This window comes from Camellia sinensis, chromosome 1 (assembly GCF_055761805.1).
Source record: "Camellia sinensis isolate YWXY chromosome 1, ASM5576180v1, whole genome shotgun sequence".
Taxonomy (NCBI): Eukaryota; Viridiplantae; Streptophyta; class Magnoliopsida; order Ericales; family Theaceae; genus Camellia; species Camellia sinensis.
In genome coordinates, this window is record NC_138961.1 from 142,860,526 (window position 1) to 142,882,686 (window position 22,161).

At 36.1% G+C, this 22,161-nt stretch overlaps 1 protein-coding gene and 1 long non-coding RNA gene across 4 annotated transcripts; both read left to right on the plus strand.

Annotated features, from left to right (window-relative positions):
* Positions 1-2,335: 2,335 nt before the first annotated feature.
* LOC114289261 (D-xylose-proton symporter-like 2) lies at positions 2,336-20,633 on the plus strand. Of its 3 annotated transcripts, none has more exons than XM_028232924.2 (14): positions 2,336-2,770; positions 3,326-3,423; positions 5,789-5,867; positions 9,023-9,082; positions 9,257-9,323; positions 9,414-9,538; positions 10,041-10,142; positions 10,329-10,700; positions 10,800-10,847; positions 10,961-11,023; positions 12,445-12,525; positions 12,706-12,804; positions 13,103-13,240; positions 20,268-20,633. In XM_028232924.2, the coding sequence occupies exons 1-14, from the start codon at positions 2,717-2,719 to the stop codon at positions 20,397-20,399; spliced, it is 1,518 nt and encodes a 505-aa protein (XP_028088725.2). In that variant the 5' UTR covers positions 2,336-2,716; the 3' UTR covers positions 20,400-20,633. The 3 variants fall into 3 exon arrangements, with proteins under 3 accessions (XP_028088725.2, XP_082741880.1, XP_028088728.2); XM_082885754.1 differs by lacking the exon at positions 20,268-20,633 and adding an exon at positions 13,845-14,100; XM_028232927.2 differs by having other exon boundaries at positions 2,362-2,770; positions 5,803-5,867.
* On the plus strand, positions 7,278-8,324 carry LOC145798256 (uncharacterized). Its single transcript, XR_014339216.1, has 2 exons — positions 7,278-7,474; positions 7,895-8,324. It is a non-coding gene; the product is annotated as an uncharacterized LOC145798256 (long non-coding RNA).
* Positions 20,634-22,161: the final 1,528 nt, after the last annotated feature.

The following is a 22,161-nucleotide window of genomic DNA, read 5'->3' on the forward strand; positions in this document are numbered from 1 at the left end:
GATGGTCTACAGGACCTCTCCCTCCCCTCAGGAAAAGAAACAGAGAAAACCGAGTCTGGTTCGCAAACCGAGGCAAGGCACAGAAGAGGGTTTGGAAGTCCGGAGGCAGGGCTCGCAGCCAAGACTCTGAAACTTCTAAACGAGCACATTATGCAATATCACCAAGTGCTCAACTGGTGACGTCTGAGTCTCAAGGTCGGTCAAAAATGGGGTGTCTACAAACACGTGTAACGGTCAAACTGCGGAGGGAACACTTGTGGCGGTCAAGTTGTTGAGGCACTTTGACTCAGCGTCGCCATTACCCAATAATGTCGATTCAGCAGCCATCTGAAGTTGCTAAGGGAAAGAGAAAGCCGAAGTAACTAAGTTACAGAGGCGACACTTGCGACGGCCAAGTTACGAAGGCACTTTGTCTCAACGCCGCCATTCTAAGTATTGTTGGTACCTCCACTATTCCAAGTATTGTCGGTTCCGCCGCCACCTGGAGTTGCTGAGGGAAAAAGAGAATTGAAGCAACTAAGCTGCAGAGGCACTTTGTCAACGCCATCTCCAATATTGTCAATTCTGGCCATTTGAACTTGCCATGAGAAACGATTGTCGCAACAATTATAGCAGCCGCAACCAATTTGCGAAGGGAACATCCTGCCGAGGTGATAGCAACCTTTGGAAAAAGCTTCCTCTCTGTAAGAAGAGGCTAATGCTTGGCGCTGATAGCATGCCCCAAGGCATTACTAGCCTAGGGTTAATAGCAGGCCCCAAAGTTCATTAACTTGGCCCTGATAGAAGGCCCCAAGAGACTTACTGGTTGAAGTTGATAGTAGGCCTAGAAAGAACAATTTACCGTAGCGATCCCGCGAAGATGAGAGCAGGGTAGCTCGAGTGTAAGAGACTCTCTTTCCATTACCCAGGTCATGGACTTGCCTTAATCGCATAGGTAGGACTAAGGAAGCCCTCTTGGGCTTGGTATTAAGGCATAGCATGGCTGATAGCAGGCTTGGCTGTGGCCTTCGCTTTGGGAAGTTGGGAAGTTTGCGATTAGGTGGCTAAGGGTGGAGGCTTTGCTGAAGTGAACACGAACATAGTCAATAGAAGACTAATGGAGTCTTGAGAATGCATGTACTGGCCAAGTAGAACTGAGAAGACAAATGGCGCAGCAAGGCTTACCGCTGCAAATGCACTTGCTAAGGTTCGAACTGAGAAGGCAAATGCAGCGGCAAACGCTCCCGCTGTAACTGCAGTTGTTGAGGCTCAAAGGGAGTTGTAGCACCAAACACTCCTGTCACAACTACACTCGCTGAGGTTTAAAAGGGTAGTTGTGAAGCCAAACCAATAATACACAGTACATGTAGAGGGACACGTGGCGCCTTCAGCCTGGTGGCTCAAGGCAGAATATTCTATATAATCCTTAGGGACACTTGTTTGCTCTCTATTTGGCCATTTGGTGTCCTCTTGGTACCAAGGAAAAGCGTATAAATAGAACCCATTTCCCAAGGTTGAACAAGAGGAATTTTGGAGATTTTGGGGAGATGCTACCCATTTGTACGCTGTTTTTGTTTTCTTCTTGAGTTACTTGCTTCACCCTCACCTAACTACTCACTCTCCAACCTCCCAGACAGTTGTTGCTACTCATTCTCCCGTTATTCTACCATTGTTGGACCATTAACATAGTTTTGCCTCTCTAATCATATTCTTAACCTCGAACCCCCCTACAGTAAGGAATGCCAAAATTAGTCAAACTTGCCAATCTATTTTGTTGAGCAAGATGCCATGGGTAAAGATTTTTCAAAGTTGGCCAAACTTGCTAACCTACTTTGCTTAGCAAAATGCCGCTCAGTAAAAATTTTCAAAGTTGGTCAATCCTGTCAACATACTTTGCCAAGTAAAATGCCACTTGACAAATTTTCAAAGTAGGTGAAACTTGATAAATATTTTCCAAATTAGTGAAATCTGCCAATCTACTTTACCGAGTAAGATACTACTCAATAAAGATTTTCAAAATTTTAATCAAGGGATAGCAAAATTTATCTTACCCCGTGATCCATAAAAAACGAATTTTATCTCAATATATTAGTCAGACATATTTTAACTTACCTCGGCTACTTCTCTTGCCCTTAAATTACTTTTTTATTCTAAAAATATTTCATGTAAAGATCCCATGATAATTTTCATTAGTAAATTTAAAACTTGACTAACGCAACTGGACCGGAAATACAAAAATAAACTGTTACAATTAAAAAAATAAACGAACCAAAATAAAATTAGGTATAAAATGCAGGGCACAAAGTGTAATTTACGAAAACTAAAAATTATTGACAGTGAAAAGGTAGATTTGGTTAAAGTCTTTTCTTCTTCTGCTGTCTAACGGTCCAACGTAGCTATATTCTGTGCCGCTATTTCCAAGTTCTTCCGACCAGACCAGTGTAACTAACCTTTTTTTTCTTCTCTCTCTCTCTCTCGCTCTCTCTAGACTACCCTTAATGTCTAACCCCCATTCCATCCTGATCCTTCTATAGCCAACTCAATCTAGACTACCCACCTACCAACCAATTTGAACATACAGAAAGCGTGAACAAACTTCAAAATTCGAAAACAAAACCCTAAAAAAAGATTAATCTGAGAGAGAGCCTTTCTTTCACTATATTGGTACATTCAAATTCACGTCTCTCGCATTTCTCAATCTCTCTCTCTCTCTCTCTCTCTCTGAGGATCTTCAGAAATGGCGTCTGTTTCATCTGATCCAGAGCAGCTCTCGCTCTCTTCCCTCGGAAAGGTTTCTCTATTTACTTGCTCTGTTTCTATGTGTGTGTGTGTGCGCGCGCCTGTTTGTATACACAAATGTATGCATATATATATATATATATTATATATAATTGTTTCTTTTGTGCATCTCCAATCCTTCAATTTATTTTTTTTGATGGAAAAATGGTGAAGAGTGTGCTCCAACTATTTCATCAAGTCTGTTTCAAATCAAGGGACAAAACAAAATTTTCACAAAATCAAGGACGAACCAAATCCTTCACAGAATTTCCAACAGTTATATTTTTTAACTTATTTTTGATGAAATTTTAAAGGATTGGAGATGTTTTCTTTCATTATAAATGTTTTTTTTTTTATATATATATATATATATAAACTAGTTTTAGGATAACTTGGAATTTTTTCAAAAAAAAATTGATGAAAAACAAAGAGAAAGGATTGGAGTGTTGTATATCATATCAAGCTTTTGACTAAATTTTTAATTAAATATGATGAAAAGAAGAAAAATAAAGGATTGAAATGCTGTTACAAAATGCTGATTTTTTTGTTTTTGGTGGTGTTAAATTAGGCCGGGCAGTCATCAGGTGAGATCGACAGTGCGCAAGTGCCTCTTATCAATGGGGAGCGACATTCCGAAAACTATTCTGTTCTCGCAGCGATCGTTCCGTGAGTTTAGATGAATATATATATATATATATATATATTTATATATCTATATTTTGATATCAATAGACATATATACAGACTTAGAAATCGTGACACACATTGTGTGTGGGTAATACATCAAATTAAGTAACTGAATCGGTTATGTAAATTGAATGATTTTGTATTTGTGAAAGGTTTACAATTTTGACTTGACAGTTGAGACAAATAAATTTCTTTTAACAGTTATAAAGTGCTTTTTTTGTTGGATAATTTTGGAGTTGAAAAAAGCATTATGCAGGTTCAATTTGTTGTTCACACCAAATTGACTTGTTCACTTTATTAGTATAGAATAGATAGTATAGATATACTCATAGGAAAGTTGTACCTGTTTCTTGTACTAGTCCAGTGCATTCTTGAGTCTAAGCTTCAATCAAGAACATGAAACTTTATTCCTGGTGTTGACATTAAAAGCATTGTGTTGCCATCAATATGACTTGGGTTTAAATAGATAAAAGAATTGCATTAAGCATAGGAGTTGAACAAATTCTGCTCTTATATTGTAATTTAGTATGACACTGATCAAAACTATTTGACCATTCGGCAACATTTTTTAAACAATGATTCACAGTACATACCTGACTTATAGGAATGATAACCATTTTTCATTGTATGAGTGGGTTCTCATCTAATCTTTTCACACCAAACACATTGTAGCATGAATAGTATGTTTCAGCATACTCTTCTGATTTCCTTATTGTAATTTCATAAAGTAGCAGGTAAATCTCCTCCACCTGGTAGCCACATGCAACATAAGTTCTCAACTACTTTTTTGGTTTGGGTGTGGAAATCTGACATCATATTGGACTGCTGTATGTTAAAATTCTAAGAATGAAGATTTGTGTACACGGTAATAGTAGTGCATTTCCACAGTACGGAAAAATGAGATCAGCATATTGTGCGGACTTTTGTATGCTTAATGTTGGTTTTGTATTGTTTATGCTATATTAAACAGATCATACTTGATCATGTTTTAGAAGTAAATAGCAATTGTAGGAATTTTGACTAGATTTTGTGGTTTGTTGGATTATTACTTGTCTCTAACTTTGAGTTGCAAATATTTAGTGTTTGCTTGACTTAAGAACAAGTAATAAGCTACTAAAGGCAATGAAACAAAAGAAACATTTTCTGCTTAAATTTCTAAAATTTGAAGATGGATGTTGGGCCAACAACATATTTATCATGGTTAGGAGATGTGCAGGGTATCCATAAGACAAGAGTTCATGATAACTGATAAGTCTCCGTAAGGCTGGGTAAAATGCCATCCAATTACATGTTTACCTACGTGTACAAGATGAGTTGATGTGGATGAATTATTTGTCTTCCAACAAATTTCTGGAGTCATTTCACTTCAATAACTTGCTTTAAATGCCAAGCTTTCAACCTCTAGGCCTTTCTCTGATTATTAGTGGCAAAATTCAATCACTCAGCCAAGAATCTTTCATCTTACTCATGAGATTGATACACACACAGTCCTTAGTTTGTCACTCGTTTTGCAACTTTCAGCAGATTTTGAACATGTACAAGCAGAAATGAAGGTGCTAACAATGGTAAAGTGGAAGGGAGTGATCTACTACCTAAACAAATGCACTAATCTTCCAAGCTGCCACAGTGCTATATTGGCCATATTATGAAATATCACACCTACTGTGTTGCAATTGAGATGTTACCTAGACTTTTGGAATATAATTCGAGGATGGGAAAAGTTATGAACTTTTTAGTTTCAGGGAAGCTACCCAAGTCTTATACTGTTTGAAAGTTGTTATACTTCTGGATTTGAGGGTCTTCATTAAGAGAAAAATGGTGACAACTAATTGGTTGGTTGAAGCCTCATCCCTTTCAATTTACATGAACATAAGAACCATTTTATGTTTTCAGAGACATAATGCAACAATTCAAAATAACATCATGTTTTTTTTTTTTTTTAATTTATTATTATTATTTTTAAATTCTTCAAGACTGTTACATTGTCTTTTTCATATCTAAGAACATTTTTTTGAAGACTGTTACATTGTCTTTTTCATATCTAAGAACATTTTTTTGAAAGACTTTAAAATATTACAATTTCATCATCTTTGGGATGCTCATCTTCGTCTGTTGTGAATATTGAGCCTATGACATGATCTGTAGTATGTATTGTATGATGAACATGCTGATTGAGGAGGCTTTTTAATCAATGTGTATGTCGAACAAGATTTAACTGCTTATTTGATTGCAAGTTCCATGCTTGGTCTTTTGAGTTACATTTATGTCCAATTTTCTTGTAAACAAATAAGTCATCCATCTAGTTTCTTTAATCTAGATGTCTTGATTGACTTGATAATTTCAGATTTCTCTTCCCAGCTCTTGGAGGATTACTATATGGCTATGATATTGGTGCCACGTCTTGCGCTACGATTTCTGTAGAGGTATGCTCTCATTAAAGTTGTCAACTCTAGAAGGATTATTGCACATAAAAGAATTAGTGCAGCTGACCCAAATAGTTTGGACAAGGCTTCATTGAGTTGAATTTAGTTGAGCTGAGTTGAGCTACTGCATTATTGCAATTTGGCTCTGATTGATTGGTATAATTGAGCTCTTGGTTCTCATGGTTTAAGAGTTAATTTAGTCCAAGTATTTTCGGTAAAAGGAAAACTCCTAAGCATTCTAGTGAGCAAAAGGTATTTTGTAGATCATGGTTATAAAATTTAAATTCTTCTAGTGAAATATATAGCGTGGTTCATGTTTCAGAGATGCCACTTTTTGCCCCATTGTGTATACATGGTTGTAATAAAAAGTTGTATTGTTTCATTGAGTTTCAATTAAGGTAACGAACCTTAAGAATTTTTTTTTTTAAAATTGGACTATATTTTCTGATAATTAGAATTTTAGAAACTCTGATGCTAAAAGAGGGGTTCTTGTTTCAATTTGGTTCTAAACAATCACCAAAGGGGTAATCATAAAATCCATGGTTGATTTTTTCTATAATTTCCACATCTGCAATACTTTTAGAAAATTATGTAGTGTTCCATTTAGAGAAAAGCTCTGTTTCAAGTGGATTCAGATGATTAACTTAGTGGGCAAACTACATCTTCCATGACTGTTTTTTACTACCAAAAAATTGGAAAAAGATGCTTATATTATCAATCTTTGATTTATGATTATCCAAGTTTTACTCACTTCTCATACTATTTGGTAATAGATCTGCACTTAAACATATTATAATTGAAAAGCCTAGCCCACACTTCTCCTTAAAACCCAGGTATTAAGGAGAGGGAAAATGGAGCCTTATAACCAGTACAGATGGGTCAACTCCAAGCGATGTGGGGCACATTGCAACACACTCCCATGGACCACAACATAGAGTAGCTAGATAAACGACACACCAATCATAGGTCCAACCAAGTTTTGATACCAAATTGAAAAACCTAGCCCACAGTTCTCCTTATAACCTAGGTATTAAGGAGAGAAAAACTGGAACCTTACAACGAGCATAGATGGGGCAACTCTAGGCGATGTGGGACACATTCCAACTATGAAGCATGGACACTTCAAAATCAGTGCCGTGGCAGTGTCCGACACGCGGACACGCCAGGGACACGGGGACACGCCGGGGACACGTACGGGACACGCCATTTGGCGTGTCCCTTTAATTTAATGAATTTTTTGGAAGGGGACACGGCGGGGACACGGCAGGGACACGCGTGTCCATTTTGGGACACGCCATGGGACACGGCGGGGCTCAGTTTTAAATTTATTATATTTATTTGGGGTCAAAGTGTAATATTTAAAAAAAAAAAATACATGTGTAAAAGCCCTAAATCGAACAAAGAAAGAGTGAAGGAAGTCAGTCAGACCTTGCGAAGACCTCTCTCTCTCAGTCGAAGACCCTGTCTCTCTGTTGAAGTTGATCGAAGCCCTCCGATCCACTCGTCTTAGTCTCTGTCTCAATCGATCCACTCGTCTGCCTCAATCTCTGTCTCAGACCACTCGTCTCAGTCTCTGTCTCAGACCTCCGATCCAGACGACTTCGCAGGTAAGCCCCTCTCTCTCTCTCACACTCGCTCTCTCTCTCTCTCTCCGTCTTTCTCTTTCGCTCTCTCTCTTTTTGCTCTCTGCTCAGCTCAGTGCTCTTAGACTGAGTTAGATTTAGATTTTTATTTTTATTTTTTAATACGTTTATATATATAAATATATAAGTAAGATTTTATTTTATTTTATTTTATTTGTAATTATATGTTAATATATATGTATATATAAAACTGTTTTTTTTTTTGTTTGTAATTATATGTTAATATATATGTATATATATCTAAAAAAATTATAGGTTTATATATATAGTGGTTATAATTTATATATAATGTTAATGTTGATGTTAATTTTTAATGGCTCTCATTTTTTTTTTTTTTAAATCATTCTAATGTTAATGTTAATTTATAATGGTGATAATTTACAGGAAAAATGTCTAGCTCAAATTCTGCCAATAACACACAATATGCATTTGATGCTGAAGATGATAAGCCACTGTGGAAATATGTGACTAGATTACAAAAATCTGGTGCAAGAGGGAACTATACTTTTCAATGTTCTTATGTGAAGAATATTATTGGATGTTGAATGCTTTCACCTTATATTTATTATTGGATGTTAAATCTTTTGCCTCTCTTATATTTATTGAATTAATGTTACTATGTTAGTGTTTGTTAATTTTGATTTAGGATGAATGTAATATGAATCTACAAAACACATAAAAATTAAAAATTAAATAAAAAATTCTCCGTGTCCCCCGCCGTGTCCGTGTCCCCATTTTTTGGAAATTGCCGTGTCCCGTGTCCGTGTCCGTGTCCGTGTCCGTATCCGTATCCGTGTCCGTGTCCGTGCTTCATAGCATTCCAATACGCCTTCTTGGACCACAACATCCAGTAGTTGGACAAACAGCACACCAATCACAGCCCAACCAAGCTTTGATACCAAATTGAAAAGCTCAGCCCACACTTCTCCTTCAAATCCAAGTGTTAAGGAGAAGGAAATTAGAACCTTATAACCAGCACAGATGGGGCAACTCCAGGCGATCTGGGACACATTCCAACAATTATTCCGTTGACTGACTTTCTCATCAATGTGGTTTTATTAAGCGCTGAAGTCTTCCTTTTGTTGCAATGATCTTTTCTGATGTGTGGTGTCTTGCCTCCAACAACTTCTGTCAATGGTTTCTTGGGCTTGGCAGTAGAGTTACCTTCACCTTTCCACTTTCCACTTTCCACTTTCCAGCTCAAGCATCTCTAATCATTTTATGTAGCTTAATACTTTGTAAACAACTAGATCCTCTCAAAGCTTAAGCTGTAGAGAGGGTGTAAGATAAATATCTATATCATAAACCACCCGCATCTCATGTGTGGTCAGACCCTTTCATCAGTTCAAACATATGCATATAATTGTCAAGTAGGTGGTGAAATTCGAGCCCAATACTTCACCTACTCTATTACCATGTTAGCCAACAACCGCTCTAAAAGTTTTTACTGTCAACAGTGTAAATATATCTATCATCTACACAAACTTTAGCCATCTAACCTCTTCTTTGCAGTCAGCCACATTAAGCGGGACTACATGGTATGATTTGTCTTCAGTGGAAATCGGTCTCATAGTAAGTTTACTACTCTTTGATCCTTGTTATACCTGGATTCCATGAGTGGAAGATTTATTTTTCCTGAAGTTCTGCTCTGTACATGTTTGCTTTACATTTTTACTAATAAAGGGGGAAAAAAAAATCTTATATATAGTCAATTTATTTTTGATTTCTGGATGATGCCCTTTGCAGACTAGTGGCTCTCTATATGGGGCATTGATTGGCTCTATTTTGGCTTTTAATGTTGCTGATTTTCTAGGTTAGTTTTTCTTTTAAATTTGTGGCAAAAAGTTTAGATATCAATACCGTGCTTTTCTTGTTGAAGTCATATCATGAATTTGAATTTCAGGAAGAAGAAGGGAGTTGATGGTGGCTGCAGTATTATATCTTGTTGGAGCTCTGGTTACGGCACTGACGCCCAACTTTGTTATTATGGTGATTGGACGTTTGGTGTTTGGTATAGGAATTGGCCTGGTAATATACATCATAGCCTTTCTAAGACTATATGATGAATGATGGTTAAGTTCTCTATGTATTTTATAATTTATTGTCTTGTACATTTGTTCTTGTACATCAATGTGTTTTTGATTTACATGCATATGTATAGAATTGAAAGTTGCCACACCAGTTAAAAAATGCATACACTCACCATACATGCAAGTAAGTCCTTGAAAATATTTAATTTTTTTCAAAATATTTTTTTGCAAAGCATTTTATGTCAGCAGATTTTATTTCCTATTTTTTTTTTTTCATAATTAAAATGGAATTTTCCGCACAATATGAATAAGCAACTGATACAGTAGACCAGCTAACAAAATGAAAAACACAAATGGAAGATCTGTGTCTATAGATGCATAAGAAACAATGGATAGAACTATTGATGTGTTTAGAGACTAGAGTTTCATATTTGTTTTCTTGAGTTGTCAATTTCTTCACGAGAGCAAGGCAACTTATTTTCTTTTGCTTTCATATATAGGCAATGCATGCTGCTCCCATGTACATTGCTGAGACAGCTCCAAGTCAGATACGGGGTCAACTAATTTCTCTCAAAGAGTTCTTTATAGTTCTTGGGATGGTTGTAAGTACTGCAAGCTACATCTGAGTATTTCTGAATTTAAGTTATGCTATACAGTCTTTATGAAGTAAGAGCTGCTTTGATTTTTCTTTTTCTTCTTATTTGCGTTAGGTTCTGAACATTTGTCTGTTTAACATTTAGTTCCTGCTATAAGGCTTTTGAAATCTGAATATCTGGAATCTCTTGTAGGCAGGTTATACAATTGGTAGCTTTTTGGTTGATACAGTTGCTGGTTGGCGCTACATGTATGGGGTTGGTAGCCCCTTAGCAGTAGTTATGGGGATCGGAATGTGGTGGCTACCTGCATCACCCAGATGGCTACTTCTATGTGCTATACAGGGAAAAGGCAATATGCAGGATTTAAGACAAACTGCCATATCTTGCTTGTGCCGGCTCCGGGGTGAAGCTATGGGTGAAGATTCAGTTACTGAACAGGTAGACGAAATTCTGGCTGAGCTTTCTTATATGGGTGAAGAAAAAGAAGCCTCATTAGCAGAGATGTTCCAGGGGAAATGCTCGAAAGCTCTTCTTATTGGTACAGGATTAGTGTTATTTCAGCAGGTATCTTTGTTAGTTAAGACTTAAGGGCATTGGAGCTCTATATTGAGGTAATAAGTCCCAATATTTGCACTTACGTATGTCAACCCTATTGTGTGGCAGATAACAGGGCAACCCAGTGTACTATATTATGCTGCTTCAATCCTTCAGGTACATATGTTGCTTTAAGTTGAGAGTATTGACCAATTTTTGGACTTAATCTTTCCTCTCCTGGAGTGTGACATAAGCATGTGTTTTTATACTAATCCATTACAATTGGATAGAGTGCAGGATTTTCTGCAGCATCTGATGCAACAAGAGTCTCAATTCTTCTTGGGGTATTGAAGGTGCATTTGCTCAACTGCCATCAAGAACCTTTCCTTTTTTACTTTTTCATAATAAAAATATATATCTATATATATAAGAATTGCTTAGTTGCTAGAGGTTCGTCTTTTCTTTCCGATTTTGCCATTTTATTTTGAATAATTTACTAATTGTGGCCTATATATTGAGTGAAGGTTTTTTCGTAATTACGCAAACATTCTTGGTCAATTATGCAACAGGTTTTTTTGTAATTACGCAAACATTCTTGGTCAATTATGAAACATAAATCTTTTATTTTTTAACAAATTACAAATACACCCATAAGGTTTGTTTAAAATATGAATCGGTTCTATAATACTAGAAATTACAGCTATCGTTCGTTATAAATTTTAATTTAACACAGTATTTAGGGAAAAAAAATCTATTTTCGTATGCAATAATAAATTATCAAATTTTTTTATTGAAAAATATTTCTCATATTAATAAAAACTATTAATGGACTTAATGATTTATTTATTAACAAAATGGTTAACTGAAAAATATTTTTCATATTATTAAAATTTGTTAATTTGCTTAATGATTGACTTATTAATAAAATTGGTCATTTGTTATGCAAGTATGATTTATGTATTAATAAAATTAGTCATTTGTATGTATATATATTTTCTTCTGCTTCTTTATTAGTTCAGTGAATTATCTTAGTAGTTTTTTTTTTTTTTTTACATGGGAGAATTATCGTAGTATTTGTTTTATATTTATCCGTTGAGAAAAGTTACACACCATAATTTTTTATTTTAATTTTTTTATAAATTCGAAAGAAATATTAAAGACTCATAAATTCACCCAAAATGATATGGTAATAGAATTGGAGACATCATTAGGTGTATAGCAAATCAAAAAATGATACATATCATACCACATAATTCTATCATATATCTAATGATTTAAACTAGTATATATATATATATATATATGTATGAGATGTTACACAAGACTCATGGACTCAGCTTAAGTCTTCATGCGGAGTCTGACATTTGACCTCCTTTGATTGATAAGTCGTTGATGCAAACTGAGCTAGAGCTTATTGGGCATAACTCAGACAATCTATGAAGTTTCTTTATCATTATCTTAATATTTTATTAAATATTGTCTGAATTAGTGGACAAGATTATTTATTCATCGTCTCATATGGTTGTATGAAATCAAAATCTTTATTGCAGGCCGGAGTTTCTTTTTCCCTGTTACAAATGCCGGATTTTCATCTTCTGAACTCTGTTATAATCGTAGTACTGTATAAGTTATGAGTGAACACTGAGCTGCATTGTAATCCCGGCCTTTTTCTTTTGTTATTAACATTATATCAATGTGGCCAGCAATATATATGTCGCTAAACTAATTTCTTTTTAAGTTCCTGAAATGTTTGGCATGTTTTAATTTTTTGTAGTTGATAATGACTGGAGTAGCTGTCATGGTTGTTGATAAAGTTGGGAGAAGACCTTTATTACTTGGTGGTGTCTCCTTTATGGTAACTTCTCTTTCTTCTTTCAGGGATGTCTGTTCATTTAGTTGAATGCCAAAAATCTTGAGATAGTGGATAAGACTGTGTTATCATCCTCTCAGATTTAGTTGTATGGATTAGGGGTGCTGTGGATTAGAATTGTCAAACTACAAGCAACTAAGAATTGTATAATAAAATGCATGGCAGGTTGTTTCATTATTTCTTCTGGGATCATATTACACTTTTCTGGATGATGCACCAGCTGTGGCTGTAATTGCACTGCTACTGTATGTTGGATGCTATCAGGTACACATGTGCAAATGCTTGTTTCCTTATGTCATTTTACTTTTCCCCCCGATGCATTTAGTGATTTCTGTCTCTGCATCTTACCTAGCAGAACATCTACCATTTACTTTTATGATGGCATCTATGCTGAACACACATTAATGTGTACTAATTGGGCGTTGTTTCCTTAAGCTTAGCTTTACGTTGTTGTTGTTGTTTTCTCTTTCCCTCCCTCCCTGTTTGACTTATAGGTTTTCTGTCAAGTATATTGTAATATTGTTCCTTGTTGAAATACAACTTATGAAGAATGGTTTTGCAGTTGTCATTTGGTCCCATTGGTTGGCTGATGATTTCTGAGATTTTCCCATTACGCCTCAGAGGGCGAGGATTAAGTATAGCAGTGCTTGTAAATTTTGGCGCAAATGCACTTGTGACATTTGCATTTTCTCCTCTGAAGGTACTTAATTTCTTTAACCAGTTTAATTTTGGAGTAGTATTTGAAATGAAAGTTCTAAAATTTTATTTTGTAGATTTTCTTATAGTAGGTGTGGTTCTCATTTTTACCCATTCTTATGGATGTCTGTTAGCAACACTTCTATCAATTGTGTAATCTAGTTATGATTTCTGAGATTTATTTTCTCATCATCTTCATCACTGTCATGCATTGCTAGGGTTTTAGTTACTGGAAATATATTTGACGGAATTTGTTATGAATGATATGATAATCATGAATTGTTTTTTCGGTTCTGTTAAAAGGTAAGGTAACCCACATTATTATCTACTACATTATATAAAGAAATAAGGATCTGGCTTTTCTCCAGCTGGACAGAAGTTTGGTTCTGTCCAGTTGGGCCCGTGGACCCCATCAAGGATCCGGCTCTGATGATCCAAGCCATTCATCTAGTATCTCCTATGTGTAGCATTCATGAAAAATCAGGAAGAAAGTGGATGGCAAGTATGATTTGGAAAATACAATCCATTTTTAAAGACAAATATGATAAAATCATGTGGCTATAGTTAACAAATCAATTTGATTTTCTTCATGGATGATCTACACACAGGAGGCTACAAGATAAACTTGAATCGGATCATTGGAGGGGGACTCGTGGTGGAGCCCACCAGCCCAACTAGACAGAACTGGTCCCGTCTCCAAGTGGAGAGAAGCTAGGTCCAAGAAAAACTCTGTGACCGCCCACTGGTGAAGATTTTGTTGGACAATTTAAAATAATTTTTGGGTGCCATGCAATATAAAAATCAACCAGTAGTTATTCATTTCAAGGGATTCTTTACATCTGAGGAGCGGTGTGCATACATTGGGTGAGAAAACCTACTTTATCTGTCGTCATGACTTCCTAGATGGTTTTTTGCTCGTCTTAGTTTTGCAGGACTAAGTAGCACACATTTGAGATCCTTCATGAAAGAAATTCTAAGCGGTTGGTTGAACTTGGCTCATTTCATATAAGGCCTTTCCCAACAATTTTAGTGGAGAAGCCCTTCTTTTGGCAATTCTTACATTCGGCTGAATTGCTGATATTTTGGGAAGTTGAAAGATATATCCCGCATTTTTTAGAAGTTTTAACTTTCAATTAGACTTGCGGCTATTTTTTGAGTGCGTTCTTAAACTTTTATGCATTGAAAGGGGATAGACAAATAGGACTACTTGGGTAATTCTGCTCCCCTGTTAGCTTCCTTGATAGATGCATTAGAGAAAGTGTTTAGGAACTCACCATTCCATTTATGATTATCACACTCTTTCCCATTTAGGTTTTGTGTTTTCTCATGTAGTATTGATAAATACTCAACTCAAAAAGCCTTTATTCTTTTTCTAGGGGTCAGTTACGTGGATCCATTCCTTTCTTTTCGTCTTGACCCATGTTCTCCTTAACCTTCCTCTATTTCCTTTACACCCTCTACATGCATCAAGCTTACAAACACACCAATTTGTCTACAATACACATGGTTGGGCCATCTCAAACGGTGGCCTTCCCTCATTTTATCTTCAATTGGTGCCATTTCTAACTTCTTAATAGATTTGTTTCTTATTTTATATTTTCTCGTAACACCACTCATCCATCTCAATGTTCTCATTTTGGTCACATTCAATTTCTGGTTATGTATTTTATAACCAGCCAGCATTTGATACCGTACATCATACTTGGTCTTATAGGATTTCTATAAATTTTCCTTTTTACTTAATAGGAATCCTACAATCACATAAACGCTCCTGATGCAATCTTTCATTTCATCCATCCCGTTCTAATTCTATGGGTCACATCCTCAATCTCTTGATGCCTTTGAATTGTTGAGCGTAGATATCAAAAATATTCTCTTAAGTATCTCTTATCCATCAAGTTTGACTCTATCTCCATCCCTATTTCTGGTTTTACTTGCACTCCATATATTGTCTTGGTTCTACTCATGGGAAAAAAATATTTGTCATGGTTCTACTTCCTAAACCTTTAATCTTGATAAATACATTGTACTAATTTGATGTCAGACGGGAAAAAAGAGGTGTAAAATTTAATGTATAAAGAGAAATAGAGAGAGAATAAATTGTATGTATTATTGATTGATTTAAGGTTGATTTCTATTACAATGATTCATGATTCCTATATATAGAAGATGGTGAGTGTGTAGTAGGTAAGGAGTAGGTGAAGTGGAGGTGGTAGTGGTGTAGTGGGTTAGGTTTAGTGGAGTAGGTGAGGTGGTAGTGGTGTAGTGGGTTAGGTTTAGTGGAGTAGGTTTAAGTGGGTGAAGTAGGTGGAGAGTAGGTTTAGTGGAGTAGGTGAGGTGGTAGTGGTGTAGTGGGTTAGGTTTAGTGGAGTAGGTTTAAGTGGGGGAAGTAGGTGGAGAGTAGGTGGATTTTAACAGCCCCTCGCAAACTCAAGGGGGATAGGAACTAACCAACTTGAGTTTGGAGAGAGTAACAAAACAAGAAAATACATAAAAATAAAAGAGGATAAGAGACACTGTATGGTCGTGTCAGACCATTGGTGAAGATACTGGATGGTGGTGTCATAACGTTGTAGAGGACACTGTATGGGGGTGTCATAACCATGTAGAGGACACTGTATGGTGGTGTCATAACGGTGTAGAGGACACTGGATGGCGGTGTCAGACCGATGTAGAAGACAGTTTATGGGGTCATGTCGGACCGTTGTAGCAGACAATGTTGTGACAGTTGTGGTGACAGTTTACGGAGTCTTGCTGGACCCTTGTAGAAACTAACCGGAATCAATGTCGGGACAGTTTACAGAGTCTTGTCGGACCCATGAAGGAGCTAACCGGAATCAATGTTGGGACAGTTTACAGAGTCTTGTCGGACCCTTGTAGAAATTAACCGGAAACAATGTCGGGACAGTTTACAGAGTCTTGTCGGACCCTTGTAGAAACTAACCGGAATCTATGTCGGGACAGTTTACAGAGTCTTGTCGGACCCTTGTAGAAACTAACCGGAATCTATGTCGGGACAGTTTACAGAGTCTTGTCGGACCCTTAAAAAGTCGCACCCTCAAAAGGCGTGCCCAATCTGTCAAAAGGCGTGCCATCAAAAGGCGTGTCCAATCCATAAAAAGGCGTGCCATCAAAAGTTGCGCCCTCAAAAGGCGCGCCCACTTCATCAAAAGTCGTGCCCGACAGAAAGCGTCGAGCCATCAAAAGGTGAGCCGGAGACGCGGCGAGGCACGTGAGCGACAGAGCGGCGTGTCGGCCGCGTCGTCAGTGTCAATATAAACCAATGCGGAGGCGGTGGAAACCAAACCAGACTGAAACCTCTGAACTTGTCATTCTGAAACAATCTGTAAATACTCTGTATCTAACCCTTCTCGGAAACACTCAGCAACCCAAAAAACATGGCCTCTTCTTCCCGTTCAGCTACCCAGAACATGGCCTCATCTTCCCGTGGTCTGCTCACTCTCTTTCCCGACCTCAACGAGTCAACAAGAGAGATAACTGGTGCGGTGGCACTGGAACCTCAACCAAGCGCCCCGGAGTTTGCTCCGTTGAACTTTCCTATGCGGTCTGTGGAGCAAAGAATGGCAGTGCAGTCGGATGTGGAGGCCAATCAGTATACATTGAAGTCATGTGTGGAAACTATGACTGCGGTTACAAATTTGTCGAACCGGCTGCAGAGTAGGACAAATGAGGTGCAGCATTTAAACGCCCAACTGGCTCTGCTCCAACGCATGTATAAGGATGCGCGAGCAGAGATAAGTGTGCTGAAAGCAGAAAATAAGGAGCTGAAGCGGAAGGCCACCGTGATGTTCCGATTTGGAGGGCCGCCATATGCTGCAGTGGAGGAGCAGGGTGGAGTGATCGTGCCCAGTGGAGTGGGAAACACGGAAGCAACACCGTCAAGGGCCGCCCAGGACGGAGGCAAGAAGAAAAGACTTGCAGCAGAGTAGAGAAGAAAATCCTGCCTGTGGATGTGGTTGTTCTGTTTTTTTTTTTTTTTTTTTTTTTTTTTTTTTTTTTGGGGGGGGGTGTAAAATTGTGATCGGGGTTGATCCCTTGATATGAATAAAATGAGTTTGGTGTGCAGTTTCGTCTTCTTCCGGGTTTTTTTTTTTTTTTGTGTAAAAATAAAAATAAAAGGAAAGAAAACAAGAGATAAAGAAAATAGATAAAAAGAATTGGTAGATGGATTATATGAAAAACATCAGTGTGGGAAATGAAATAAAATAAAATAAAGAGTTGAAAAAAGCAGAGGTGGGTGAATAATATAAAAATAAAAAGAAATGAAAAGAGGGGGACAAAAGTTGGTGTCTGGTGTGATGATAAAGAAATAAAAAAAGAAAGTGAGTGGTATCCATGTTGGGTGAGTAAAGATATTAAAAATGTTCTCCTCATAAGAAAAGGAAGTGAGTGGGTCTAGTGTGTCTTTACCTTTCAAAACTCAAAGCTTCCGAAAAAAAAAGAGAGAGTCAGTGCATAGAGAGAGAGAGGTTCGTAGCCCCTCTCCATTTGTGCTGGGTTTGCTGAGAGAGAGAAGAGAGAAAATCAGTTTGTGTACTTTAGACACAAGATGTTGATGCTAATGGTCAGGCTTAGCTTCCAGATCCATTTGGAATATTCTCTTCTTGTTTCATGGTTGCAACCAGTAGACAGAATCACTATCATCACTGCCAAACCAGCGCATGCTGCGTTCCCAATCACTGAGAGGGGCTGCCACACTGAAGGCAAGGCTGGAAAAGGGGTATGGAGCTACAAGTATATCCCTGACTGACGAACAGGTTGAAGAAGCAAATGTCTCAATAGCATTGAACTTTGTTTCTAAAGGGGGCGAGCTTTGAAAATGGAAGACATGAACACGACTGGACATTCAGCACTCCACATGTCAACCTTGGCATCATATTGCTGAAATTGCAGAATTTCTGGGGCCATATACAGTGGAGACCTGCAAACTGTCTCTGCGTGATCATTAGGATGTAAAATTCTTGAGAGACCAAAATCAGCAATCTTTAGCACTGCATCACTGTGAGGGCTTGAAAGCAAAATGTTCTCTGGTTTCAAAGTGAAGGTATGTGTTGTGTAGAAAATAAGCGGAATAGGTTGAGGTCCGGCGGGCGGCCAAGGCGAGGTTGCCGCCCGCCGGTGAAGCGAGAAATACTAAGGTCTTAACCTTGCTCTGATACCATGTAAAATTTAATGTATAAAGAGAAATAGAGAGAGAATAAATTGTATGTATTATTGATTGATTTAAGGTTGATTTCTATTACAATGATTCATGATTCCTATATATAGAAGATGGTGAGTGTGTAGTAGGTAAGGAGTAGGTGAAGTGGAGGTGGTAGTGGTGTAGTGGGTTAGGTTTAGTGGAGTAGGTGAGGTGGTAGTGGTGTAGTGGGTTAGGTTTAGTGGAGTAGGTTTAAGTGGGTGAAGTAGGTGGAGAGTAGGTTTAGTGGAGTAGGTGAGGTGGTAGTGGTGTAGTGGGTTAGGTTTAGTGGAGTAGGTTTAAGTGGGGGAAGTAGGTGGAGAGTAGGTGGATTTTAACAAGAGGCTAGTGCCATAGAATCAAAGTGGGATGAAATAAAGGGTTAAGGGCATTTTGAGTAATCTAGGGGAGCAAACATGAGATTGGAGGAGCAGCAAGAGATACACAAAGAAAATGAATGTGAGAAATCATAGCATCAAAATAGTCTTAACTGATGAAAATGAGAGACAAAGCTGGTGAAGATTGTTTTAGGCATTTGCAAAGAAGCCCTTTCACAGTATAAGTTTGGAGTGAGTTGGTTCGTGTCGAAGGCATTCAAGAATGTTGTGCGAGCAATCTGTTAGAAAATACTTCTTGGCCTAGATTTGAGGGGGAAAAAGGGGAAGAAGATTCAAGAGTGAAGTGGCAAAATGGGATTTGTTTACCCTATCCAAAAGTGGTGGGGATAAGGCTTTCACCATTTTGAGCTTGAGGCGAGCTTTTGATTAGCATATATTTATTTCATAATTTTTTTGTTACATATTAGTGCAGAAGTTGAGGCCAAGATGTTTCCTAAAACGGCATCTTTTCTTAATTACATCTCAAGTCATGTAGCTGATGATTCAGCTGAATGAATTCAGTTGAGATAGTTATAGTTTGTCTTAGTTTTTTGGTTGAGTTGAGTTCTGTTGTGATGTATTCTTTACAACTATTTTTGAGTGGCCTATATTAAGTGTTGGTATGTACAAAACTATTATGAAAATACAGAGACTCATTTTGTTCTCTCTCTCTCTCTCTCTCTCTGTGTTAGTCTTTCACATGCAGTACTTGTGCATTTTTTAAAGAGACTCAAAAACAGTGGTTTCAGTTGTCTTCGCAATTTAGGTTTATCTGCTTATTTGTGCTGAACTTTTATCATTTGAATTCCAGCACGTCATCTTGTCATATTTTCTGTTGATTTTGGACCACATACTTTAGTGTTATTTCATTCATTTAGCATAAACTTCTAATTTATTTAATATCTTGGTAATATGTTTGACTTAACATCAAGTTGATGCTATCACCCCCCTTTTACCGATAATCTCTCATTGCTTACATTTAATGAGAATTTCATTATATTATTTTACTTATAATTGCTTGCATTGCCCGTTCCATGTGTGGGGCTTTATTTTCTCTCTTTTTGGGATTGTTTGGGTTCGGCTGCGGAGGGTGGTGGATATGTTGTAGAGTTGGCGCGGGGCTCGGGTTGGTTGTCGATGGCGGCTTGTGTGGTATTTGGTCCCATTTTGTTTGATGTGGTTAGTATGGTTGGAATGTAATAGGTGCACGTTTCAGGAGATTCATCGCATAGTTAGTTGGCTTGAGAGTCGTTTACTAGCTGTTTTGTATAGATAGTTAGAGATGAAAATTGATCTGGATATGTTTGGTTTTTTAGAGTTTTTGGATGAGGTTATTAGTTAGAGGGTGATTTTTGTCCCCTTTGGGATTTTTGTATTTTTTGTATCATCTTAATGCTTTCTCAATAAAGTCCACATACTTATTTATCTACAATTATTTTTACTTGTGATTGCAGGCATTGCTGGGAGCTGGACCTTTGTTTTTCGCCTTTGCAGGAATAGCTATTGTATCTCTTGTTTTCATATACTTCATTGTACCGGAGACAAAGGGGCTCAGTCTGGAGGAGATCGAGGCCAAACTCCTTTAGTATTTGTTTACCTTCGGATCACTCTTATTAGCTCTGTATTAAAAAAAAAAAAAAAACAAACAAACAAACAAACAAACAAAAAAAACATCACTTTGAGATGTTTATAGTTCATTTACATCCATGTGGAGATGACCGTCCTTTTTTTATTTTTATTTTTTATTTTTATGTATGTATATACTTCAGGTAAGATTAAATAAATAAATAATCGCTAGTTTAGCTAGCACTTTAAATGTATTTGCTAGATAGTAGAAACATCTAGTCTATTACATAAATTATTCTCAATTATTAGTTTTTATTTTGATATTTGTTTACATATATATCTTCGCCTCAGTTTACTGTGTTGACAACTGAGGTGGTGTTTGGGAAGCAAAGTTGGGGCTAAACCAGCCACGTCCGGACAAAAAAGTCTAATTTAGCCACATGGAGACAAAAGCTTCACAGGTGCTTGGCAACAACCAATGCCAAGATAAATTTACAAAATTACCTCCACATGAAAGAGGGGTATCGCCTCAGCGTCAGCACACAAAGTAAAAAAAAAAAAACCTTCTTCCAAAAAAACACATTTTCCTAGAAAAAACAAAGAAAGTTGAAAAAAAAAAAAAATCAAAAACATTTTTTTGTTTTTTGTTAAAATATTTTATAAAAATAAATTCAAACTCTATTTATAAAAATATTTTTAAATATTTTAATTTTTTTGTTATGTATTTGGTTATGATTTTAGTGTAGAGTTGTGAAAGTAGTATGGAGTTTCGAGTTATGTGTTTGGTTATGAGTTTTAAAAATAATTTATTAATTGAGTTTTATTTTATGTGTTTAGTTACGATTTAAATGTAGAGTTGTTTTTAAATTTAAAATATTAACATTTTAAATTATTTAAATTTTTTTGTTAAAATAATTTTTTGAATATTTAAATTATTTAAATTTTTACGGTTTAAATTTTTTGAATATTTATTTTAATTTTTTACTTGTTAATTTTTTTAGATTATTTACATTATTTAAATATTTAAAATAAAATTAAAATTAAATTAAAAATAAAAATAAAATTAAATATTTAAAATAAAAATAAAATTAAATTATTTAAAATACACAGGTCAATAAAATAAAACCTCACTTTTTATCATTTCACAGAAAATGAAAAAAAAATTAAAATAAAAAACACATGAAAAAACCATTTGCAAAAAAAAAAAAAAAAAAAAACACTTAAAATACACAGGACAATAAAATAAAACCTCACTTTTTATCATTTTACAGAAAATGAAAAAAAAAATTAATTTTAAAAATCAAAATAAAAAAACACATGAAAAAACAGAAATCATTTTTTATCATGTGCCATGGCAATATATGATTTTTGACATCATTTTAAATAAATGACATGAAAAAATGTTTTTCCAAAAAACCAAACAAAGTAAAAAATAAAGAATAAAAAATTAAAAACATAAAATAGCAGTTGCCACATAATTTAAAAATAATGAAAATACATGAAAAACTATTTTTGAAAACAAAAAACAAATTAATGTATAAAAATAAAACAAAATTTTGTAAAGCGTAAATGAAAAAAAAAAGAACCACAAAAATAAGTCTCATCACACAAAAAAAAAAATGTCAAACAGAAATTAGCATTTGCCTGTTTTATTTACAAATAAATAAAACACATGAAAACTCATTTTTGAAATATAAAAAGAAATTAATGTATGCAAAGAAAAAAAAATGAAAAAAACGTAAATTAAAAAAAAAGAATTTAAAAAATACGCCTCATCCAAAA